At 33.9% G+C, this 27,091-nt stretch overlaps 2 protein-coding genes across 3 annotated transcripts in view; one reads left to right on the forward strand and one right to left on the reverse strand.

Moving 5' to 3' along the window:
- Positions 1 to 1,646: 1,646 nt before the first annotated feature.
- LOC145284905 (protein MCM10 homolog) lies at positions 1,647 to 4,463 on the reverse strand. Its single transcript, XM_080133982.1, has one exon. The coding sequence runs from the start codon at positions 4,387 to 4,389 to the stop codon at positions 1,783 to 1,785; it is 2,607 nt and encodes an 868-aa protein (XP_079990108.1). The 5' UTR covers positions 4,390 to 4,463; the 3' UTR covers positions 1,647 to 1,782.
- A 144-nt stretch (positions 4,464 to 4,607) lies between these two features.
- Positions 4,608 to 27,091, forward strand: part of LOC145284903 (leukocyte receptor cluster member 8 homolog) — a 61,470-nt gene continuing 38,986 nt past the window's right edge. Inside the window, exons 1-5 of one of the 2 annotated variants that reach the window (XM_080133980.1) lie at positions 4,608 to 4,746; positions 15,730 to 16,110; positions 18,768 to 18,825; positions 23,997 to 24,411; positions 25,777 to 25,993. In XM_080133980.1, coding sequence (XP_079990106.1) covers positions 4,691 to 4,746; positions 15,730 to 16,110; positions 18,768 to 18,825; positions 23,997 to 24,411; positions 25,777 to 25,993 — 1,127 coding nt within the window. In that variant the 5' untranslated portion in view covers positions 4,608 to 4,690. The remainder of the gene's footprint in view (positions 4,747 to 15,729; positions 16,111 to 18,767; positions 18,826 to 23,996; positions 24,412 to 25,776; positions 25,994 to 27,091) is intronic. The other variant, XM_080133981.1, reaches the window with a different exon arrangement.

Genomic DNA, 27,091 nt, shown 5'->3' on the forward strand with positions numbered 1-27,091 from the left:
TATTATCCTCTTTTAAAGTGTTTAGAATATTACCTAAGATTGATTAAAATGTTTGGACACATACTTCTCTAAAATTTTTGTTATACAATGTTTTTGATGTGATTTTTCTGATGGTTATTCATTAGCCACTAAACTGAACACCTATCTAAAAATTGAACAGGTTATCTTTTTTTTTTTTTAGAGTTCTATTTTATAATATAAAAATTTTGGGTTTTATCCAGAATTCAACCTAATTAAAAAAAAATACAGAAACGTGACTTGATGTACATAGCTGTCACAGAGCAAAAATGCCATATTCCAAAAATCACTTCAATTACTGAAGTGGGTTTTTTTTTTCAAGTAAAAAAATAATTTTTTTTGTATAGAAAATCATTTATTCACAATTTTTTAGCAATTTGATTTTAAAATTTCAGTAATTCGAATTGAGTTGTCTCTCTTTGTTAAACATGGTGGATCAAGTTACACCATACTCATTTTCTCATAAAATTTGATTTTCTTAATTAAAGAAAAACTACTTGATCAATTTACCTGATTTTTGGAATATGACATTTTCATTCTATGACATCATAAAGATTTTTGTTTTTGTTTTTAAATTAGGTTGATTTCTGGACTTGTACCAAATTTTGTACATGTACAAGTGACATCGTTGTATCTTTACACTCATTTGAGTAAAGGACTTAAAATATACAAAGATTTATTTTTTAGCATTGTGGGAACTTAAAAAATTTTATACAATATTAAATAAAAAACGTAAAAATAAAAAAGATTCTCCATGATGAATTTTGTACAAATCATTTGATTGGTTGAGTGTCAATACTATTTTTATTTTTTTTCGGGTGCTTGATCCTTTAACTGAAGACATTTCAGGTGAAAACATTATTGTCATATGAAATGTAGTACAGATTCTAAAAATTATGAAAAATGATCCAGTAGATGATGTGCTAGAATTATTTTGAATAAAAAAATCAGCTACAATTATGTTCTCAGATAGCATGTTTAAAGATGGCAGATTCTTAATTTAAATTAAAGGTTATCTCCCTTGTTTGTCATATTGAATTAGTCACATAACTCATCCACATTAAAAAATTAAAAAATTTGATAATTCGATGAATTTTATTTTTACTTGTAAATATTTTTTTACTGCATCATTTTCTGTAATCTATATATCTTTAAAAGTGAAAATGTGTGTGTGGGGGGGGGACACTTCTCAATCTATATACTCAACGAATTTTGGATCTACAGATTTGAAATTTGGTATATAAGGTATTCATTCAGATATGTGGAAAACTCCGGAAAAATGGGCTGCTAAGAGGTCAAAATTGAAAAATTGGGGGGGGGGGGGGGGGGCTGGCTTGGATTTTCATGTTTGTCAACTGTTTCACGAGTGCACATGCGCAAATTGTTCACATTATCTTAACAATAAGTAGGTTTGGAAACACTTCTTAAAGATCGTGTCAAGCTGACCTAATGTTATCATACTTGACTCACTGTCTTCAGGTTTTAGTTACGAGTTCAGCTCAAGTATTTTATTTCTACTTACAAGAAGTGAACTATTTAACAAAAAACATAATATTTGCATGCATACGCCTCAGTTTCTTTCCATCATTTTTTTTTTTAAGGAATTTAACATTATGTTTAATCAGGGCAATGCCAGGTACATCTAGTTTAAACTAATTTTGACATGATAAGTATGTAATGTTTTCACCTGAAATGCGTTGACTTAAAAGATCACTAATGTAAACAAGCATCTTTTTTCATTCTGCAAGTTTTTTTGTTTTTTTTTTACAAATCAACAGCAGATGTAACTTTATAGCTAAGACTGTTCAAGAACTTGGCTTCATCACCTCGAATTGAAAGCTGTTCGGATTCTAACTTTGGGCCAGATTTCTCCCGCATCATGGACGTCTTTTCAAAATTATGCTCGCCACACTCACTGCAAGGATCTTTGGGGATAATTGTGAATGCGACACGTCTTGTTTTACACTTACGGCACTGAAAGAATCTCTTAACGCCTTGATGTTTGGTTGTCGGGTGATTCTCTTTCCGGCATCTTTCGCCAATCGAAAGAGCTGTGTATGCACACAGTTTACACGTGTAAAGGGTACATTTCATTTCCGTGATTGAACGCATTTTGTCCTCATATTGCTCCTTTTTCTCTAGCGTACTGAAATATGCTTCTTGCTTCTCATTCTCCAATTCGGTAATGGCACCGACATGTGATGACTTCATCTTCATCAGTTTTTTAATCTCGACAGAATTCAAATCTATGTTACCAAGTAGCTTTGACCTTTTAGTTGGAGGAGGAAGCGAACTCCCCGATAAGGACGAAGCAACAGCAGACTGAGTTTTACTCTCATTCTGACCCTCCACTGTGTCAGACGCGACACGTTTTTTGATCTTCTCCCGCATTTTATCGTCATCCAGATTCTTCTTGACAGCATTCGGGTCAGTCTTGTGCAAACCCCCTTTTGACTGCACTTTGAGAATGGCCAACTGTTTTGCTTCCTCCGATGTTCGATTTGGCCTGTTTGATGGTCGGGGGAGAATATCTAAATTAACGCTTCGCCCAGCCTGCAGGCCACGTCCAAGCACAGGTGCCGTTACAGCGGAAAGCTCCTTCTTCAGTTTCATTTTCATTTTGTGCTGCTTCAGAAGCTCAGTGGGCGTGATTGATTGAACAATAACGTTGTTGCTACTCTCCTTATTTTGCGTTTCATATTTCTCCTGCTTGATCAAATGTTTCACAAGATTCATCGAACCCAGAGATGGTGTACTCAGAAGATCAAGAAAAGCTTGCTGTTTGGTGCCAGACAATTTATCAATCTTGGCTTTATCATCGGGCGAAATCTGCTGCAAATGCATTGTCGACAGCGTATCTTTACCGATCCGGCTTTGTTGCTGCTGCAAGTTTTTAACAGTCACCTGATCCTTCTGATTAGCACCAATAGGGATCGATGTATACGACTTACCCTGGTAGAAAAACAAGCCTCCTTTTGGAAGCACTTTTTTGCCATAAGATTTCGGAGTTACCCCAGAGAAGCTGCTTAGCTCACTTCTTTGTGTGCATGCTTTCTTGTAGACAGCATTGACGTGGTACGTACAGTACTCTCCCTGCATTTTGTTAATTACATTTGTGCAGGGGGTGCCGTTCTTTTTCCGTTGCTTGCATATTCCAAGATCCGTCGAAATTCCCATGATCATCAGTTTTTGGGGATTATTAATGGTAAATGCAATGTCCGACTGAAACTTTTCGGATTTGTCCATCATGGTTGGATTTAAGAGACCGATGACAGTTCCTACTGCGACTTTCCAATGAGTCTTGTAGACTTCCCCGAATAAAAAGAAAGAGACTGTTTGATCACAATTTTGCAGGTCATTAAGTTTCCATATGCAATAGGTTTTCCCAGTGGATGACTTCTTGGGTTCCGGCTTATGAACGAGCACTCCGATGGTCACCCAATCACACTCGGAAAGTTCAGTTTTGCTTCGAGTATGAAGACTTGATAATTTAAACATTTTACGACCTTGCATTCGGAGCTGCATCATTTCAGTGGATACTAACGGTTTGGTGATGCGAACACCCGAAAATGGGTCCACGGATGTAGAACTGTCTATGGTGTTTTTCTGAGAGGATGATGCCACTGACGATTTAGAGGGGAGTGTATTATTTACAGTATCGTAGCTGTTCGTCAAAGATCGGCTTGTCCGCATAGAGTTTAATGTACTCTGTATTGGTCCTTTCTGCGTTAGGGCTTTCGCTCGCAGCTGACTCACGTCGTGTGATGGCGTGTGGGCTACACGACGTTCGTTTTTCTTGAGCAAGGTTTTTAATTCTTCTCCGGCTTCGCTGAGTTTGTTTTTTTCGCCGTCCATATCTTCCCAATCACTGTCGCTGTCACCAAAAATCTCGCTTTTCAAAGGTGCCGGTTTTTGATCTTTTTTGTTGACCATTTTGACTTGTTGCGATTTCGGGGACGATTTTGTTATCTCGTCATCAACAGACTTACCTTCCGAAGAGAAGATGTCAATGTTTACATTACTGATGGTGCCTCGATCCTGTCTCGGCTTTGCAATCGTCGAAGAGGGAGAAGGGTTCTTATTTTTCTCCTGGAGTTGGCGTTCTAGTTCTGCCATCCTCGCTTTCATTCGATTCATTTCTGCGAGAAGATCTCCATCCGGTGACGTTGGTCCGAACGATTTGCTCACATCACCATTAATGGTAACACCCCGGGAATTACTAATTGGACTGTTGTTGCTATTAGATACCGCTCCGTTTTTTGTCGGATTCAACTCAGATACAGTATCAACACCATCAATACAAGATTCTTCATCTGCCATGTCATCATCCAAAAGCGAAGTTAAAACATCCAAAGCAGAAAATTCGTCCATACTTCTACGTTGATGTGGGACAATACTAAACAAGTAAAATTAAAAAGTTGCCGCCCTTTACGTAAATAATAAAGCTAGTCAGTTAATGACATAATAATAAAACAGCGTAGATATTATTTTCACTGCTTTAGAAAAACATCGAAATAATTTTAATTGTTTTTTTATTTATTTATTTATTAATAATTCAAACTGTGATAATAAATAAATAAAATAATTTCATACGAAACTAAATCAGTGCTTTGTTTAATAATGTACGCCTGCGCAGTTCTCGTTTGATAGTAGCACAACGGTTTGAAAAAAAATGTCAACCACAGGTTGGGATAACAATTCAAATCTTTCTACAAAATCAACGCAAAGGTAAAAAAAGAGAAGATACTTTCGTTTTTATATATATATATATAAACGAATTATACGGCTTCTTGGTTTAATTTAAAATATTTAATCAAATAACGATTTTTTTCCGTACGTAATCAAATCGGTTAGTGTTACTTGTTCTCTATCCAAAGATGGCGGATTGGAACGAATTCGTTGTTTCTATATTAAAATGTATTTCTTTGCGAATTTTATTAATTTTAAGTTTATTTTTCAGAATGAAATATCCTTATCGTAAATTTAATTACAATAAAACGTTTTATTTTATAAATATGGTCTAATATAAGTGTTTATTTTAATTATCACCCCCCCTCTATGTTCTAACACTGCTGGCTGAGTTGTCTACTAGACAATAATGACACTTTTAATTGCCATTTCCAAAGTTTTTCTTAAAAAAAGATTAAATTATAGTTGAAATATATTTTATTAGAACATTTTTTTTATATATGTATATATTATTAGCAAAATCCAATTTTTAGTTCCAATTTCTCATTTTAATTTAATTTAGTTCCTGTTGCGTAATTTAGGTTTAAAAAAAATGGTTTCAGTCGTCAATTAAATAAAACGGATTTTGATTTTCATACAACTTGGTTTTAATTTAAACCGTATTTTAGCTGCTTCTTCGGTATGAGAACGAAACATTGAATTTCAAATAAAATCAAATGTATCTACTTGCCATGTTGAAATTAGTAAAATCCAAAAATTACGAAAAATGATGAAGTAGAAAATTATTGATGAAAATAGCGACGGGACGGACCTGTACGAGAGTAGACTTAAGTGTTATTAGCAGAAAGACTTGAAAAAAAAAATTAATGACTTTTAACAATGGGTTCTAATCACGTGACACGTCGGTAAACAAAAAAAAAAAAAAAAAAATTGGACCATAAGGCAGGTAGCAATAAAATAGAACGTTATAACGAAAAAGTGAACCTCCTTCTTAAAGTCTTTTTTTTTTTTTTCTGGGTGCTAATGCAGTGCACTTACTGATCCGCGCTATTTTTTTAAAAATCGTATTTCCAAGTTTAATTAAAGTTTTATGTTTTTTTTTTTTATTTATTCAATTGTAAGGTTAAAGTACAGAATAGGAACAAAACACCCTCCCCTCCCATGTTAAGAATGGCTTTTTTAAATAACGTTATTATTTCAGCACGGATCAATAAATGCAGGAGTACCTTTTTCTGTTAATATTATAATTAAAAAACTAGACAAAATACTGTTAGAAACTCGATCAATATATGTTACCGTAACATGGGGGACATATATTCGGTGGGGTTTTAACAGTATTTTGCATAATTTTTTTTATTGTCAACTCCTTTTCCCCAACTTACCGTCTCAAAGAGTCGGGTCGGGTGCCATTTTAAATTTTCCAATACATCGGTAAACACTGTTTTTCGAGCTGAATAAACATGTTACATTAAATAAAAACACTATAAAATTATCCAGTTAGGTAGAAAAGTAGGCACCGCCAAAACTGGGGGGGGGGCAGGTCAGTACTTTTTGACGGACCGTCTTTTTAAAAATCTACCAAAAATCAGGTAATTATCCGATCAATACGAAATTTTCAGCGATTATTAGGAGAAGAATGAACTTTATAACAGTGTACTTATTTTTCATAAACGATATTTATATATATTTTTTTTTTTGCTTACAAAACCCCCCCTTGTTTTGAAGTGGGAACAAATATGCTTAAAATAATCATCTGAGACTGAAATCAACATATTGTGTTGTAAGGGACAGAATTATAGATTCAAAAAAAAAAAAAAAAAAAAAAAAATTGTTTGCATACCTTATTTTGACGTCTGAATATCAGAACTTCGATTGTGTTTAATTATCCCGCTTTTGAGTTTTGAAGTGTGAAATTCGGTGAATATGTTAAGTAAAATAATTAATTTAAGTTAAGCAAAACAAAAAAAAAATTTTTTTTAATATTTATACGAAAAAAGCTATTTTAAAATTTTTGATAAATAAATTAACAATTTTTTTTTAGCGAGCCGAATAATGCATGACCATTATTAAACAGGGCATGCTTTGAATAATCGATACCAAAAAAAAAAATTCGATAAATATTGTGCCCTTTGTGTTAAAAATAGCATCTTTTTTTTCGATCCCGTTTGAAAACGTTTGCCGCCTTTGACTATGGTGGACCAAACGCGCTGAAATAAATTTTTTTTTATTCTGCTTTAAATTGCCCCCCCCCCCCCCCCCATTTTGGGGAGTCTGGCCCCCACACACATACACATTAAAAACCAAACGCATACAAATGGTCACCCATCTGGTACTGGCCAGCCTCAGCTTAATAATACATTGAAATTTTCGTCACTGAAAAATAAGTTTTTTTTGGCCTGTTTGGTCTTCCATAGTTTGCTTTTTATCAGACGAAAACGTAAACAGAGTCGATCTGAACTCTACGTCAACGCGAATATCTGGTTACCTATATGAATAAGTGGAATTATTTGAAATTCAGGTACTTATATTATAATATTTTTGCATATTCTCTTAGAAAATCATCCTAAATCTTAGTTAGACAATAAATAAATTAATTATTTCAAAAACCCTTTTTTTTAAATATTTAAGTACGTTTTTTGTGCAAGACAAAAAATGTCAATTGTTAACTTTTTGGGAAAATTTAACATTTAAAATTGAATTAAAAATAGAAAAAGTTTTACATTATTCTGTTTTCTATATGATAAAATTCAGGGTTTTATCTTTCTGGAAAAAAAAAAGTTACTCAGAAATAATGGATTTTAATAAACGTAATTTCGTTTTAAAAAACAACTTGATTTTGCGGCCATTTTTGGCGGTGCCTATAGAAAAGTAATATCTTGCCTTTGATAACATTTATTAGTTATATATTTGTTTTTTTGACAAATTTTTCGAATCTGTATACAGTAATACAAACCCTGTATTTTTAACAGACGAACAAAGTAGTGTCGTCAATTTTCTGTTCGTTTGCTTATTTGAAAAAAACAAAAAACAAAATGGTGCTTGTAGCGCGATGGGTGCTCTGAAATCCGAGTCTCGTTTTCACTTTGAGAAAAGTTAGGTTACGTGGTACTTGACCGACGGTGTCACAGCAAATAATATAGCCTCCTCTGTTTTGATCCGTGCGATATTTTACCCCCCCCCTCCTCCAATTAAGACTAAAAAAATATATCCCAACTTTTTCTGTCATTTTTTTTTTTTTTTTGGGGTCAAAGTACGCTAGATTACCAACTAAAGACTTACCTTTAAAAAATTGATTTTTAGAGTATTCGGACCTATTTTGAACGAATATCACGTTTTAAATTGTTGCCAACAAGTAATTTTTATGATATTAAGACTTATTATCCAATGTATTCCCTATTGTTTTCACTAGTGGGCATGTTTGTTCGTGCATGCGGCATGCGCGCATCCATTTTTGCGCAAAATTGAATGCGCGCACGCGCAAACATAGCCACCATCGTGGTTGATTTTTTTTGTTAAAAATACATCTGGATTATTTTTAGTAATTTATATAAGAGTCGCCAATCTGATAGGCCCTGAACTGGCATCTAAGCTTCAGCCTCTGTCCCATCGACGAAACGTTGCAATTGCATCCCTCTGCCTGTTCTACAAGTATTTTAATGGTGAGTGCTCTGACGAACTGCAGACACTTGTGCCCCCACGACGCAGACACCCTTGACAAACCCGACAGGCAGCTAAATCCCACCCCCACACAGTAGAGATCCCTAGATGCAAAAAATCCTTCTACTCCAGTAGTTTCTTCCCCAGAACCGCTAGACTCTGGAATTCCATTCTAGGATCATGCTTCCTTAACTGTACTGACATGCAGAAGTTCAAGTGCAACGTGAACCGACATCTTGCTGCCCAAATCCCTACATAGTGCCCCCGTAGTTGCTGACCCTGATAGTAGCCCCTACACCTGAGTGGCAATGTGCCTTGTTTGGGGTGAAAATGTAATAAAAAAAAAAATATATTATTATTATAGTAATATTTTCACCTGAAAAGATCATCAATGCAAACAAGCACCTAGGACAATAAACGCGTTATCATTCTTCCTCTCAAGTTGTTTATGGCTACTATATTTTTGCATCTAGTTTTTAATTTTGATGCTTCATCACGTGCACGCTGAAATTTGCCATAAGGACTCCTGACTCAAAGTCTGGCGTAAACAGTGTTAGATCAAAATGGAGAAATCTTTCATGACTGATACATTAGTATTTTTGTTGCTGACCAAAGTGCCCCTTTTGGGGGAGCTGGTTTTCCCTCACATTAAAAACTGACCTCATGTCTAACTCTGCCCTCGTGGGAAGACAAGTAGACAAAAAAAATAAAATAAAATAAGAACGAGCCTGTTCTCCTGTGGCAGATATCTCCCTGATTCTACTTTTGCTTTTTCTCTCTCATATGCCCCTATTCCGAATTCGTAGCAATGAATGAGCCGACATCAGTAGACTTTTTTTCTACTAAAACAGTCATTAATGTTTGTTGTTTTTTTTATGTTTGACATATTTCAAACTGATATAAATTATTGCACAATAAAAATAATTAAAACAAAAATCATTTTTCTTTTTTCAAATCAAGCAAAATATCTACTTTTTTTATTTGATTACTAAATTTAAAAAGCTATTCTAGCAGATTACGGTACCTAACAATTTAATAAACAAAAATATTATAAAACTGGAATTTAAACTTGAAAACCTATGCAAAAAAAAAAAAAATAACCTTTTTAAATTTAGTAATCGACTGATATAAATTATTGCGCAGTAAAAATAATTAAAACAAATCATTTTTCAGTTATGTCCACGCTAAATTAAGATGCCGGAAGTGGACTCGTTTACCTAAATAAGTCACTAAGCATTACATGAAAAACGAAATCATGTGGAACCACTTTTTTTTACTCACCTTCACCAGAAACAAGGCATATTGTCATTTGAACATAAGGGGCTACTAATTGGGACCTGTCTAAGAAAGATTAAAGTGTTGGTTTACGTTGCATTTAAACTTCTGCATATCAGTACAGTTTGGGAAGCAGGCAGCAGGAAGCGAATTCAAAGTCTAGCTGTTCTAGGGAAGAAGCTATTTGAGTAGAAAACTTTCTGATATTTAGGAACCTCAACAGTGAAGGGGTATGATTTTGTTGCTAAGCAGTTTTGTTGGGAATATGTACATTGAGGGAGCATAAGTGCAATGAATTCATCAGAGCACATTCCACTAAAATACTTGTAATACAGGCACAAGGATGCAACATTGCGGCAATGGGACAGGGGTTGGAGCCTAGTTGACAAAGTGGGACTTATAGATTGCAGACCCTTTTTGGATCCTATCCAAGAAGGAGAGACCAGTGGTAGATGCACCAGCCGAGATGTGGCAACAATACTCCATACATGGGTGAATTGTGGCCTTGTAGAGGTACAGTTCGCAATGTCCTTAATGTATTTATTTCAGTTCGTATTTTTTGTGAATGTTAAGCTGAGGAGTTTGAAGGAAGAATTCTCATGTAGAGTTGTCACGGATATCGGTGGTTGGAGAGCTTTCTTGTAATTGTTAAAAGCGAGCAGCTTAGTCTTACTAGCATTAAATGTCACCATCCATTTACGTCCCCATTCAACTACAGTCTGGAGGTCATTTTCTAATGATTCAGCCATTGTTCTAGATTTGTGTACATCCGTTCTTCCCTCATGCATGTTATAAAGCATTGTCTCACCAGCAAATATACCTATCTCGGACTCAATATTATTGGGGAGGTGATTGATAAATATCAGGAATAATAGTGGTCCCAGGATCGACCCCTGAGGCATTCCCGCATAATGTTATGCTGCTTGGATGAACGTCCATCAATGACAACCTGGATGGTCCTATTCGTCCTGTTATCATGATTTGATTTTCATTAGCAGCTAAGGCATTCGATATATGGAGTGCTACAGCCCTGGCTTCACTTGCCTTATCCAGTGCCTGGTATATACATTCAAAGATGACTGTCAAAATATCTGCAGTAGAACAACACTTCCTAAATCTGTAGTTTGTCAGAAAGAAGATTAGCTTTTGCAAGGTGATGGACTAGTGTTTGATTGAATAGCATCTCGAAGATTTTAGCGAAGAGGGGAACGAGACTTATAGGGCAATAATTGGGAGGATCGGTTCTTTTGCCAGAATTCTTGTACACTGGTACTACAGAGGCCATCTTCCAGCTATTAGGGAAGCAGGATTCAGCAAGGCATTTGGTGTAGAATTTGGAAAGTATAAGAGCTAGTTTAGCTGAGCATTTCTTAATTAGTATAGCAGGGATGAGATCAGATCAGGCCCAGAAGCCTTGGAGGTGTCTAAATTTTTTTATGACATAATGGACATGTGAAGAGGTGATTTTTCAGTTCATCAATTGTGGCTTCTGTCCGTTTAGGGAAATTTGGGAGGGAATTGTTTGTTGGCTCTAGGGTGGAGTTGGGAGGCGAATCGCCGAGCAAGCAGTTCTGCCTTTCAGTTGCCGTGTATGCAACCTTCTGGTTGTTAGATAGTGGGGGAATTACTGACTGTCCTTTGTTCACTACACCATTATAAATTTTCCAGAAATCTGTCTTCTACTATTCTATATCTTGGTTATTTCAACATGTCTTTTGCTTGTGGCTATTACTCTCTTACAATGATTTCTAGCATGTATAAATTTTTGCCTATTTGCATGTGACTTATGACGTACGAGCCAGCAGAGTGTATGCCATCTTTGTGCATTGACAGCTGCACAATCTGTAGTGAATAATAGGGGTGAGTGAGGCTTGCTATAATACTTCCGTGCGGGGGTATGTGCTTCAATGCCTGCTTTGCACCATTCAGTTGTCTCATTTACACACTCTTCAGCAGGGAGAGAGAAGATATTGGTCCATGGGGCATCTCTGATATGTTTTCTGATGGCTTCCCAGTCAGCCCTTTTGTAGTATCTTTATCACTTCTTGTTTTATCATGAAACAATAAAAGAATAAACTTTTTTACATTTCTATAAATATCTTAGGTGAAACTTGTTGGGAGCATTCTGTTTTGGAGTTGTTTTGAAAATGGAATGGAAATTTAAATTTCATTGTTTCCATTTTTTTTTTTTTTTTTTATTGTGCATGTGCCAACACAATTGAACACTAATCGAAAGAATAAAATTCAACAATCGTACTTTTATATAAAAAACGAAAGATTTTTTTATATAAAAAAAAATCTTTCGTTTTTTAATATAAAAAATTCTTTTTAACAAAAATGAAATACAAAACAAAAAGGGTAAAATTTTTGAGGGAGGGGCATTTTTTTTTTTTTTTTTTTTTTTTTTCTTTTCTGCTTTCATCTTTCAATAAAAACACAAGAACATTGAAGAACAAAAATAAAGAAAAATCTGTATGCAAATACGCTTAATTCCTTATGTTATCAGTGGTGACCATTTCTGTATGTATGAGCATGCATATTTTTGCCACAAGCAAGTAGATATTAAGCAATGTAATTCTTTGTTATCAATGGTGGCCATTTCTGTATGCACGCATCAAAAAACATTTTAATAGTATTTTAAAGTTAACTTCATTTTTATGCTATTTTTGCTTATTAAATTGTTAGGTAATTTACTAAAATAACTTTTTAAAATTTGCGTAAAATGAACACCTTTTTAAAATGATTGAATTTCCAGAGAGAAAATGATTCCTTGTTTGTAATTGAAGATTATGCAGGACAAACTCAAGTATTATGGTTTATTTATTGCCCTAAACCTGGTGCTTCTAAATTTGGGACCCACACAAACATGTTTTCGATTGCCATTTACAGAATAAACCAGAAATGGCTGAAACATTTTAATATTTGAAAGCTACAAAAATGTAAAAAAGCAGATAACATTAAAGCATACAAAAAACTTACTACAAGCTAGAACATCTGATTAGCACTCTAAAGAAATGTGAATTAAATATTACTTTGAAGACCAACTTTTAGTTTGTTTTTTTCTGACTAAAGCCTATATAATCAGAAGGTGAGAAAAACAGTGTGATTTAAAAAAAAAAAAAAAAAAAAAAGACAAGGAATACAGAAAACTCTTTATGATAAATATACTTGTCACAAAACGAAGTCATATTCCAAAAATCACAAATTGATCAAATAGTTCTTATAAGAAAATCAGATTTTACAATTTTTAGCAATTAAAGTTTTATTTTGAATACAAACAAAATCTCTGAAGTCAAATTTAAATGTCGCCCTTGAATTTTGCCAAAATTTCAAACAATATGGACGTTCCCAGCCTCCTCCTCATTTTCTTAATTTAAAAAAAATACTTGATCAATTTATGTGATTTTTAGAATATGACATCTTCATTTCATAGCAAGTACATCATATAGATTTTTCTGTATTTTTGTTTTTTAATTAAGTGTAATTCTAAATAACCACCGACAAGTTAAATCATAAGTCGATAATTGTCAAGAATTTCCAACAATAAAAAAAGGAGCAAAAAGAAAGTCTGTTTCTGCAGAATAGTGAATTTTGAAACAAACGCATTTCAGGTGAAAACATTATTATATACTTCCAAGTTTTATCAAAATTATAAATTTAAAAACTTATGAAAAATGATCCAGTAAATGTGCTAGATCTAATTTTTACAAAAAAATCATCCATACTACCGGTTCAACATTTTTTTTTTTTTTTTCAATAGCTGATTTCAAAGAAAGTAGGGGAGATTAGTCAGTTGGTCATACAGAATTGGTCGTACAATTCTTCCACATTAAAACATACAATAAAACTTGATAACTTTTATTGTATGTTTTAATGTGGAAGAATTGGTTGTACAATTCTTCCACATTAAAACATACAATAAAACTCGATAACTTTTATTTTTCTACTGGATCATTTGTTTAATTTATTATTTTTTTTTGTAATTTTTTAAATTTACACTAATTCCCAATTAACTTATGACATAAGTATATAATAGTATTTTCACCTTGAATGCGTTTGTTTCAAATCTCTTTTTTTTTATTACCCCAAACAAGGTATATTGCCTCTGAGCATGAGGGGCTACTATTTGGGATTGTCTAACAAGGAACTGTGGGGATTTGAACAGTGAGATGTCTATTCACATTACATTTAAACTTCACCAGGTTAGTATAGTTATAGAAACAGGAAATAGGGAGGGAATTCCAAAGTCTTGCAGTCTGAGGAAAGAAACTAATAGTCTAAAAAGGAAGCAAGACTAGGCTAAGCATTGCTGTAAATAGATTGCCGTGATTAAGTCCACATGCGTTGCTTTTTAGACGTAGTAAAACAAACTGGAGATGGCACCCTTGTGAAATTGAGAGAAGTTTTACTTTCTGAATTCTTTACTAAATATGAAACTGCAGAAGCACCAAAAAGTCAATATGAAATACTCAGTTGAAATGCATGCAACTAGGGATCGCTTGTGAAGTTGATATTCCCATGAAACTTCCTCCTTTGGGAGAATCCGGTTCAACCTGTCTAAGGTGAATGTTGCTGGCATGGCATACTTTGAGTTAAAAATAAAACAAAGCTTATATGTCACTGTCTTAAATGATAAACTGTTAATCTACAGGGTGGAATGATAAAGTTGTCATCCTAAAGAAAACAACACTACAGTTTTATTTTAAAACTTTTATCGAAAAACTTAATTCAGATAACTTTATTACGTAGTAGAGCTGACATCTATTCAATGTAGCCGCTTTCAGCCTCAATCACCACCTTGATACGGGTCTGAACTGTGAGCATGCATTTTCCACAAGCGCCAGCAGGAGCTTGGCAAATGGCGGCAATCAGGCTGGTTTTGGTGTTGTGGGAAGTCATGTTGGTGATGTTCTCAATGTATGACCAAACAAAGTAGTTATGTGGGTTCAGGTCGGAAAGAAGGGGGGCAGTGAGGGAAGGGTACAAAATCATAGTACTCCTTTTGAAGCTAAGCCTAGGTCTCTTTGGACTTGTGGGCCGGCACAGTCCTACTGCCACACCCAGGGTCTGCCAGCGGGCACCTGATTGTACTAGGGGATCACCACACTTTTCAACACATCCAAGTACACTTTGGTGTTGACTTTCAAGCCAACTTCGATGATGTGGCCTTCATTTGAAACCACACCAAAGATCATAACTGTGGCCAGAAACTTTTTCATCACCCTAGGCATGTCCCTGTTATTCGTGACAATCCAGTGATGCAGGGTGCTAGCAATGGTCCTATTATAACTTGGGTTGGTAGAGAGCATGAGTGCTATAGTGGCCTATCTCTGACCTCGCTTGTTGAACATTGTGTCACTTTCAGATATGATAGAAGGCCCCTATTGCTCTGGGGATTTGTATACAACTGACCAACTAGTAAATGGTCTGCAACAAAAAAGAAAACTGTTTTTATCAAATAGAAATGGAATCATGTCATCTTTTTTAGGAAGACAATTTTATCGTTCCACTCAGTATATAAATGAAAAAAACTGTTTCTATTCAGGAAGATTGTTTTTTGCTAGTTTTAAAAATTCTCACTTTTGAGTATTAATAAATATTCACTTAGAGTCAGTACATCAATCGGTCTGGGTATGACTTTAAAAGACATTCAGTGGTGAGGCCCTATCTGAAGGATGTGGAGTTTCCCCTTAGTTACAATTACTCTCAGGTTCACTTTGACCCAGAGTGATAATACCTGTTAGAACATTAGTGTTACCAGATTAGGCTGTCTGAAGATACCAGCTTCTTGACCAAAAATGCACCAAATATTACAGGCGATCGGGGACCACCTGTGAATTTATATTCTCCTGACACTTTCTTCTTTGGAGGAAGCTGATTCAACCCACCAAGAGTGAATGTTGAACCACAACATCAATTTAGTTCATTATGCATAGAAGTTTTTTTTGTTATAAATGTGAATAATATTTAATTTCATTTAAAAAATGTTTTTATTATAGCAGCCTTTAATTTTGAAATCATAATAAATGCATAATTGTTAAAGGAAAATTTTTAATTGTTTTTAAAAAAATGTTTTTCCTTTACTTTTAGTGCGGATAATGTCATGTACCCCAACAAACCTGAATGGGAAACTGCACGCAAGGCCCTCGAAGCTGTTAGTGGAGGCAAGCCTAAAGGTGATGTTGATTTGCGAAAAGAGGTTCCAAGCCCTACCAAGGCTGCCATCCTTTCTGCAAGGCTTGAAGCTGCTGTGATGCCGCTTGGGGGCTTAACCCCTCAAGCTCAGAGTATGCCCCAGATGCCTATACCTCATCAAATGCCAGAGAGCCCCCTCAATCAATCTCTGCCTTCATATTCGAATATGAACACTCCAGAACATTCTGCTAATAATTATGGCTCAAATAATTATTTTTACAACAATAACAACAGCAACAATGGTAGCAACATGTACTCACCGTATAATTATGGACAGTAAGTATATTTATATATATTATAAAAGAGATTGCATTTTTATCAAAGTATATTCGGGCAGCAAGTTTGTTTTGTTTGTTTGTACAAGACAAGTAATTTCTTTTTAGTTTTATTTATATACTCTTGTGAATACTGATTTTTATTTATTTTTTTTTTAATTATTTAGTGATTGAATAAAGGAAATGGCGTTTATCCAGTTATACTCCAATATTAAAAGAAACAAAATGGCACAAAAACTTTATGTACTTATGAGTTAGTTAAAAAAAAAAAAAAGGCAGTATAGCAAAAATCATGCAAATTCAAGTATTTTTTAAACAAATTCTCGGCTGCCTTTTATCTGCATACATCAAGGGACATAATTCAAACAAGGTCGTCATATAAATACCGGCTAGAAACTGTTTATTGATCCAATTTTATTTTATTAAAAAATACTGTAACAATTTGAATAAATTTTGGCCTTTTTAATTTTTATTCTTTGTGTGCTGCTATATAAAAATGTATTTCTCTTCCAAGAGAAAATGTAACAAGAAACTTGGAAAGGATGGTTTTAGTAATGTTCTGAAGACCTACTTAATTTTATTTGGATAGTTTCAGTGGTGCTATAGAGGTGTCTTCAGTTTTATTTTTTCACTATATGAGCAGAGAAGAAAGAGAGAAAGAAAGGACATACTATAGTTTTTGGGCAATTATTTTTCAATTGCTTTTATCTCTGTTTTAGCATTTTTAGTTATTTCATATTTCACCTACCAATGCCCTTTTAATTTGACACCGTGCATGTAGTACGCTAAAAAGATCTCAAAATAATTACTATCATTACGCACTGACCATCAGTACTTCAAAGGAGTTCTACTAAAATAGTTATATTTTAAAAACCAAAATCACGTCAGTCTTCAAAATATCACTTTTTTGTTGTGAAATGCATATATTTTGACAACTTGTGTGAAACTCTCTGGACAATGCTTCCAAGAGGGAGAATTAGAATCTTCAAAAGATCTTTTAGTTGGAATGTACAAAATAGCATGTGAATGTCTGGCATTCGGTAGGATGCCTCATTGATGGCTAGAAAAAAGAAAATTAAAAAATATTTTAAATAATTTTAAAAAAAAATTTTTTTCATGTGTATAATGATAATTTTTAATAAAAATCAGTTTTTATAATTTCCCCCCCCCCCCCATTTTTTTTAAAGTAATTTAAGTAATAATTTTTCTGTAGTATTTGGATTACAGAATTCTGAATATTATGATTGTTCTGCTCTATAAAGTATAAACGTAATGCATGCTACATTTTTAGGTGTATTTCAGATGCTCCTAAGTGTGCGTATAAAAAATCTAAAAAGATACATTTTGCTATCTTAGTTATGAGAGTGTCCAGAAAGTTTGTTGAATTCTAATCGTGTGGCGTTCTAACATGGTATAGAGTTGTTTACCAAAAGTTTTACTAAATGATTACAAACGGTGAATTTTGTTATGTCTTCCTATTATTTCTCATGTTGTATAATGTCCAATATTCTCAAATGTCTTAATTTTGTCATAATTTATAGTGTTGTCTGCCTGAGTGTTCTTCATCATTAAGGCTAAATTCTCTAAACTTTGTGAACAACTTCTATGCATTTCTGTCAATTAAAACACCTTGATTAAAGAATTCTGAATATTACAATTGTTTTTCACTATAAATTATACATGTAATGCAAGATCACATTTTATACTCAATTATATAGATGCTCCTAAGTGTGTTACTACTATATAAAAATCTATTCCTCTTCAAAGAGGAGAGGTGATAAACTCGGAAAGGATTGTTTTAGTAGTGTTCTAGAGGCCTACCTATACGTCCTAGGCTGGAGTATTGTTGCTACATCTGGGCAGGAGCTGCTCAAAGTATCTTATCCTGCTTTGACAGAGTTCAAAATAGACTTTGTTACTTGGTAGGGAATTTCCTTTTCTCTTTCCTACAACCTCTTTCCCACAGAAGAGCCATTGCGAGCCTGTCTCTGACCTATCATTATTTTCATGGCAGGTGCTCGTCTGAGCTCCGATATGTGGCTTCCCTTGCCAAACTTTCACAAAAAAAAAAACCCCACTCATCTAGCTGAAACCACTATCACTAATTTTCCTCACTCTTTATCCGTGCCTAAACCTAAATATGGATTCCATGAACAAAGCTTCTTTCTTAGAATTGCACACCTGTGGAACTTTCTTCCATTTGCCTACTTTCCAACTGACTACAATATGGTTGTCTTCAAGTCTGACATAAACAAGTTCTTGATGGGCCATCCCCTTTAACCCTTATCCTCGAATGGCCTCCAGCCCTTGACAAGTGGTGACATCTTTGTTTTTTTTTTGGGGGGGGGGCTCCTTAATTTTATTTGGATGGTTTCAGTGGTGTAGTTAAGGCATCTTATTTTTTTTCTCCATATGAGCATGAGAGAGAGATAGAATGTTTTATAGAAATGTTACACTTTTCTATGTTTTCTATTTTAATCTCAAATACTGAAAGGTTAGATTTTCAATGTATAAAGTTTTTATTAGTTTTTATCTTACAAGTGAATTTTATTAAGAATTAATAAATTTAAAAGAAAGTATACACGTTAAATATGAAAGATTTGTTTTCTATTTATTCATAAGTGATTCTAATATACATTGTTTTTTATTATTATTCAGGTATTACAATATGCCACAACAGTTTGGAAATGCTCAATATGACAACTATCAACAAAATGTAAGTGCATTTTATGATTAATCCAATTTTTTTGTCTCTGTTTATGTAAACTAAAGACAATGTTTTTCAATATAAACTGTGAAATGTGCAGAAGACAGTATAGACATTTGCTGAAATAAAGTAAACAAAAATTATTTTGGACAAATTCTTTTCTTTGATCGTTGGAATGCAACCAACCAGTGTGTGCATGTATGTATGTGGGTATGTAATTATTACTATATATATATATATATATATATATATATATATATATATATATATATTTTATTTATTTTTTTTTTTTAGAGGCGCCAAACTTTATATTGACAACTTTATTTTTTTTAATTGCAAATTTGTAAACTGTGTTATTTTTAGTTTAACTTGGTTTGGCAATTCATCATGTGGTTCCAGCAGGAGGGAGCCAGATGCGCACGATGCAATCAATTTACTGAGAGAAACATTTGATGAACAAATAATTTCATGAAATAGACCTGTTAACTGGCCATTTCATTTGTGCAATTTAACCCAATTAGATTATTTTTGTGGGGATATGACACAGTACCTATTTATAATGCCTCCCCACGGGACAGAGTTAGACACCAGGGTCGTTTTTTAATGTGGAGAAAAGGTACAAAAATAAAAAAATTGTCTCAGTCGTGAAGGACTGATCCTCCACCGAAAGAGAACAAAAAATGGAAGTGCAGCATCTGAAGAATAGATGCTACACTTTGATCTTGGCCAAAAGGCCAATCCGAAGACAACATTCAATACATTATTGCCAAAATGTGCATAGAATTGTTAAGTGGACCTCCAGATTACTTACGCCTTATACATGCGAGCCATAGGGGCCACATTTCTGAAATCTATATATATATATATAAAAGTGAAAATGTCTGTGTGTGTGTGTGTATACATTTCCCTACCAAATAACTCTGTCAATTTTCGGTCTAGAGTATTGAGATTTGGGAAAATCTTTTTAATCGGTTTTCGGCCAGAAATTTGACTTTCAAGGGGTCAAAGTTCAACGATTTGACCTTGAAAATTCTACCAAACTCCTACGCTAATTTGGGGGTTGAACACTTGAAATTTTAAATGTAGGTTGCTTAGACATGGATCAAAATTTTTTAATTTGATTTGAGCCCAAAAAATAAATATTATGGGGTCAAAATTGGGGTTAAAGTTTTTAAAATTTTACCTCTGCGGTATCTACCAAATTACTCAGCCAATTTCTGGTCTAAATATTTGAAATTTTACATAAAGAGTATTCAGGGATAGGGCAAGCTTTTTAATTGGTTTGGGTAAAAAATTTGAGCTGCCAAGAGGTCAAAGTTCAAAAGATTTGACCTTTGCGGGGTGTAGCAAACTATTCAGTCAATTTTAGGTCTAAACATTTAAAATTCATACATAACAGGTATTCAGACATGCGGCAAGCATTTTAATCAGTTTTGGAGCGAAAATTTGGCTGCCAAAAGGTCAAAGTTGAAAGAGTTGACCTTTGCAGATTCTACCAAATTCCTCTGCCAATTTTGGGTCTAAAGACTTGAAATTTTAGATGTAGGTAACGTGAACATGGGTAAAATTTTGATTTGAGACCAAAATAATAAAATTTTGCTCTAAACATTTGAAATCTTACATAAACTAACATTACAAGTGTATGCTGTATTTTCATGGACATCGGCAATATTACATACCTAATGTGCTTCAACAAGTTATATCTTTTTTATTTGTTGGTCAATTTTTAAAAGAATTATATTGATGAAAAGAGAATAGAATAAACAATCTAATAATTTATTTTTCTTTTATGCATTCAATATTTTTATGCTCCAAGTTAAAAATGAAAAAACTGTAAAAATTAACAACAGCAAAAGGGAAACACTTTTTTCAATGTTTACATTTCATACATTACGTTTGGATACATATGCGTGAAATTTGATTGGATATGGCTGAAATCTTACAGGCTATATAAACAAAGAAGTCCGTCTCTAGTCGTATTTGATTTTTATTTTTATAACCACAGGAAGCAAAGTTGATAAAGAATATTTCAAAATTGATAAGATAAATCAGTATATATCCTCCATTTTCATATAGATAATAGTTTCAGAATTATTTTCATGTATAATATGTAAATATTCGATAATTATCATTTGTGCGGAAATTTCTTTAAAATGTTATTTTTTATAGAAATTCGAATCGTTTAAAGGGAAACAATGACAGCGATGGTTAACCATTGTTGTTAGTGTTTAAATTCTCTTTCAAAACAAAAGCAGAAAAGTTTCATTTTTATTTTGGGTTTGTCAATTTAAAAAAAAATATCAAATTTTTCAAATTTGACTTCCAAACAATACTATTTTATTGTTTTTAACGCTTGTAGTACACATGTACTACAAGCGTTAAAAAAAACAACAAAATGTACTTTTGTTTTTTACTGGTTAAAAAAATATATATATATATATATATATATATAATAAACTAGCGAGGGGTACCCGGCGTTGGCCGGGTGTTTGTAGGTGTGTGTGGTGTTAAATTAAAAATAAACGGGGGGGTAGGATCGAAGCCGAAGCCCTGAGGCGAAGTTTGAAAATAAAATCGGCCAGCCAGAATGAAGCATTGTTATAAGCGAATAAGTGAAAGATGTTTCGAAGTCGTCGAGCGTTATGACGACGATGACGATGTAAGCATTGTTATAAGCGAAGTAAGAAAAGAAAACAACGTTTTAATTAAGCAGGGTTCAATATTTAAATTTAAAAAATAAAAAAAAAAAAAAACATCTCACACCACGGTTCGAACCCAAAACGTTTAGATAATGAACCAAGGCCTTAACTACCTGAGCTAAACCGACGCATATGAAAGTTGTTCGGTTTTTCAACTATTTAAAGTAAATCAGGTCACGACGTCATGACGTCATCTGACGCATGCAGTGTTTTTTACCGATAACGTTTTTAAATTCAGACTGCCATTATAGCTTGCTGACGTCAAGATCACGTGACATGACTCAGCGGGTTTTAAATACAAGTTGACCCAAAATAAACGGCCCCGTGTACACTTTATGTAGAAGAGTTAGTGCCCGTATTTTTTGGGGCAGTTATAAATCGATTTAAAAATATGTAATGTTTAACATTAAAATGTCACTCCCCCCCCCCCCCCTGCTAAAAATCGATCAGTTGACGCACTTCTGATGGTCCTTTTGGGCCAATTTTTCGATATTTGTCGTCTGGAGGGTGGGGCTTTCATATGAGACCAAGTTTGTGAATTTTTGTTCCGTCGGTCAAGTTTTTAGCAGACATACATCCATACATACATTTCCGCTTTTATATATATAGATAACAGGTACTTGTGCACTTATGCTACCATGCTAAAATAATGACATTATTTAGAAACCTATTCTTAACATGGGGAAGGAAGGGTGTTTTGTTAACTATTCTGTACTTTCACCTAACAATTAAATAAAATATATTGTGAAACTTGAATTTATTTTTAACTCATTGTCAAGACCATTTTTTCGAATCTGTAAAACAAACCTGTTTTTTTTTTTTTGTTTTTTTTTTTAACTGAAGATATCTACATAATAATAGTAAGGCAGTCTGATAAAGAATTTCATTCTGATGCATTTTGTAAATTTTTACCTTGTTTCCACCTTAATATTTTTCTTTAAAGTGACTATCTTTTTAGGTTATTATGTATGCTGAAAATGAATATCGCATTTAAATTTTCCGGATATTAAGCAATGTCATTTCTTATGTTATTGCTGAAGGCCATCTTGGTGCATGTGTTTTGCGCATAGTTTCTCGGGGTTAGGTTTGTGCGCTTGCGCATACCAAGATGACCACCAGTGGTAACATAAGAAATGACATTGCTTAATACCCGGAAAACTACTTATTTGCAGAAAATTTAAATGTGATATTTGTTTTCAGCATACTCAAAAACCTGAAAGAGTAATCATTTTAAATGTTAACATGTTGGAAACAAGGGAAAAAATTACCGTTTTATTTCTTTGTTTACATAGTTGAATTTTCAGTAAAACAACAGAATAGAAACAACAAAAATTACCATCAACTGATGAATATATAGTTGTTGCTTATCAGGATTCCTGGTATCCTGATACTGTGAAAGCTACATCAAGGATTCACGTAGAGTACGATTTATGGTTGCATCTCAGAAAATAGGGGTATATTTTGGGCCAGATAGAGAGGATTCACAAAATTGAAAATTGGCTGGTCCCAAAATGCATAAGTTCTGGTCGACTATGGGAATTTCCATCTTTTACAGAAATCCAAAATCTATATGAAAAATTTTTTTCGATTTATTTCTGAGATTAATTCATATCTACTCAATTTCTTTTTTTTTTCTTTGATGGGAGTAGTAAATACCGGCCATGAATGCTCTTTAGGCATTCAATGGCTACACCCAGATTAAGCTCTCCTTTAGTGAGGAGGCAGGAAAATGCCTGCTCTCAATAAAGCTATATTTAAATACCACTATAATATTTAGTTTTGTTAATGAATAGACACCCACTGTATGATACCATGTGCCAGTTTAAAAAAAATTTAAATTTGTACATCTTAATTTATAATTCATGGCTTATGGTCAAGAGATACATCAAAGTTGATTGCATAATCAGAAAGATCACACAATTTTACATAAGAGTGCCAAGTTTCATGAGAATAGCTTGAAAAATAAATAAATGGTGTCGAAATTACCGAATTTCTTGAAATGTTGAAGTCCATAATTTAGCCCACTTTTTCTAAAGAAAAATGTCCATGGAAAAGCCTAAATTTTGGCACTTAAAATTCTCATAACTTTTGAACTACTGATGGCATTTGCATAATTCAAACGGTTTTAAGCATCTTTTACATAGCTCTTTTCATGCAAGTTGATCAAATAACAATTATCTAAAAAGAAAAAATCAACTTGTAATGCTACATTAACTGTATTCACATGTAGGGCAAATTATGAACAGTACATAGGGCTCGAGCAAAGCCGGGCTGAACTGCTAGTTATATATAAATTAAAAATGCCAAAGCTTAATCTTTAGAATAAACTATTTGTATGATAAAAAATATTTTTTATATGATTTATTTTAATTTAAAGTTCACTGCCTATTAAAAAATTTTTTTAAAAAAACATTTTTTCCAGTGAAACATTTTAGTTAAATGTTTTTTTTTTTGTTTTTTTGTTTTTTTTTTACCTCCTAGGGTTCAATGTATAATCATCCACCACCTGGTTTTCCTCCACAACATCCTGATGGTGGCCCTCCAAATGCTGCTCCTCCGCATATGGGAGGCCTCCACTCTGGTCAGCAGCCACTTCCTCCAGGGACTGATAGTATTGATCAACAAAGGCATCCCCCACCCCCACCCCATATGCAGCAGCAACATATGCAACCTCCACACCACCAGCAACATGATGGCCATTTTCCACAACCACTTCCACAGCAACAACAACAGCAGCAGCAGCAGCATTATCAATCTGACCAACAGCAGCAACCTTCATCCCAACAACAACAACAGCAGCAGCAGCAACAATCCCCATCCTCTAATCACCAATTCCAACATCCTGATTCTCCATTCTCACATAATTTGCCAAGATTTCAAATGGGCAAATCAAAGCGTAAGTACTGCTGTAGCATTTAATTGAACAATAATATGCTTTTTCATTTATTTTTTTTTAACTATTCTTGTTAGAATTTTATGTTAAATTTAAATGGTGCTCTAATTTATTATTTATACTTAATGGCTCCCATATTAAATTCTATACTAGGTCTATTTAGGAAACCATTATTGCTTAACGTGCGCTTCTTCTTTGAGACGTCTTACATTCAGCTGTTCGTCTCTGTAATTTTTCCTGGTGCTATCAAACCAATTTAAAGATATTGGCTTCCTGACCTAAAATGCACCAAACATTGTTACTTTTTTTTTTCCTTTTCCTTTGCAAAGCTCCGTCATTTTCTGCAAAATCAAAAATAACTTTCCTCTACAAAACAACCAAACCAAACACAATGAATAAATATTTGAAGATAGAAAGAATTTAAAACATAAAACCTTTTTTCCAAAATTACTAGATTCAGCATTATCCAAAAAGGGTTGATATGCTGTAAAACAAAACAACCAAATCTGTAATTTTTTTACTTTGTCTCATAAAGGAAGATGGCTTCCCTTTCCCTCCAAATGCAGACAGCCATACCCGACTTATCAATATCTCCAGATATTACAACTTTACAATGTGTTCTTACTTTCGGTAGGTGACATTATATGCAATGGCATGCACAGTTCTTGATTATTACGTTTCCTATAGGAGACATATATATGGCTTAATCACGTTGACACACCAGTTCTTGTTAGATCACCAAAGTTAAGCAACATTGAACCTGGTCGATACCAGATTGGTGACCATTTGGAAATACCAGACGCTGTATATAGTAGGATGTCGACATTTCCCAGCAAGAACTGCAAAAACATAATGCTATTATATCCCTAAACTGGAAACTGCTTGTGAATTTGACATTCTTAGACACTGTCTCCTTCAGGGGAGCTGATTCAACCTGTCTATGGTTAGCGATATGAACAATTAAAAACAGATTGTAGCTTTTTAGTGCTAATGATTGAAACAATTACATAGATGTGTAGCATTTGAAATGGTTGTGTGTGTGTGTATATATTAATCTCATTCACACAAGTTTCACTGAAGTATAACTTCATTAGCAAATGAGTATTTTACAGTTATTTTATTGCCTTGAAACTAAGGGAAATTAAGAATTATAATCTTCATATATTTTTTACATTCGCATTATCAACTACAGAGTGCCATATTGTTATCTATATATATAATGCGCATGTGTATATGTTTTATCTAAATGTTTTAGTTTGTGCTTGAACTAACCAGACAAATGCCATTTATCGATAGATAATTTAATCATGTGATGTAGAATAAAATTTTGCTTAGATATTTTCATCATCATTTTGTTTCTTTTTCCAGAGAATCCTAATGCATTGGGAATTAGATTTCAGATTCCTAAAAGGCATAATGTCCAAAACACAAACGCCATCTCTGGTTATCAAATGAAACGTTTTCCGCAGCAGCAGCAACAGCAACAGAAGATGAGATCACCTCATAATGGGAAGCAACAACAACAGTCAAATTATAAAGATAGTCCCGATAATTGCAGGACAAACAGCAACAGCCCTGCACCAGAGTAAGTCTTCTTTTCAGTTAGCTTTATATTACAACAGACGTAACAATTGTATGGTTCTATATATGAAAGAGCGAGAAATTGTATGGTTCTATATATGAAAGAGCGAGAAATTGTATGGTTCTATATATGAAAGAGCGAGTTATTCTGAATGCTAGAACTGATGTTATTTTTCTTGTCTTAACTGATTGTCACCATGCATCATTTGGACATAGATGTTTCAGATGGTAAGGGGGGGGGGTGCTGAGAGTGTAAATAAAGGGCAAATGATTAGGAGTGTAGAAAGTGTTCTTTGGGTTTACTTTCAGCAGTCTCATAACTCTCACTTCTTTTATTTTGTCCTTTAGTCCTCACATTCCACAAGTAATGTTTCTGATAGAGAAGAATTGTTTTCTATGTTGGAATCTATCCGTCTCACACTTATCATTAGCTGGTTTTTGTCCTTGAAGTTTTTAATTTTTTTTTTTTTTTTTTTTTCATCAAGCGGCTTCATGCCTTGTCTGATTTCCATAAAAAAAAATTTTTTTTTTCTTTTTTTTTTAATAAAAGTTGTGGAGAAAGGCAAGCAATGTTGATAACTAAGAGAAAAGAACAAATAATTTTTGAAATATAATTAAGTGTTGTTCGTCCGTCGGAACGACAAGGACCATCTGATCCTCCTGTAAGGTGGGGTAGGGGGAGTCATCATCGGTGAGTGCGGAGATAGCTGATAAGCCCAATCTTTGTTTAAAAAGTTCTACTGCAGCAAGAATGGAATGGTAGATGTCAAGGGTTTCAAAACATTGTCCTTTCTGCGCTTCTCTGCAGTAATTTTTTGGTTACTTTCATATTTGTGAACACCATCATGAACGTAGCCCGCCACTTGACTCTATCTAAAGCTGTCTGCTCCCATGATGACAGATCAACGTTGAAGGCCTTCGTGATGCCTTCAGAGTATCTTTAAATTGTTTTCTCTGGCCGCCATGGGAGTGCTTGCCATGTTGGAGCTCAACAAACAGAAGCTTCCTGGGCAGTCTGTAGTCTGGCATGCTGGCTACATGACCAACCCAGCGAAGCTGAAACCTTCATTAGGATAGTGGGGATGCTTGGGAGCCGAGCACG

Source organism: Euprymna scolopes, chromosome 9, assembly GCF_053919585.1.
Source record: "Euprymna scolopes isolate OS-2025 chromosome 9, ASM5391958v1, whole genome shotgun sequence".
NCBI classification, from domain to species: domain Eukaryota; kingdom Metazoa; phylum Mollusca; class Cephalopoda; order Sepiida; family Sepiolidae; genus Euprymna; species Euprymna scolopes.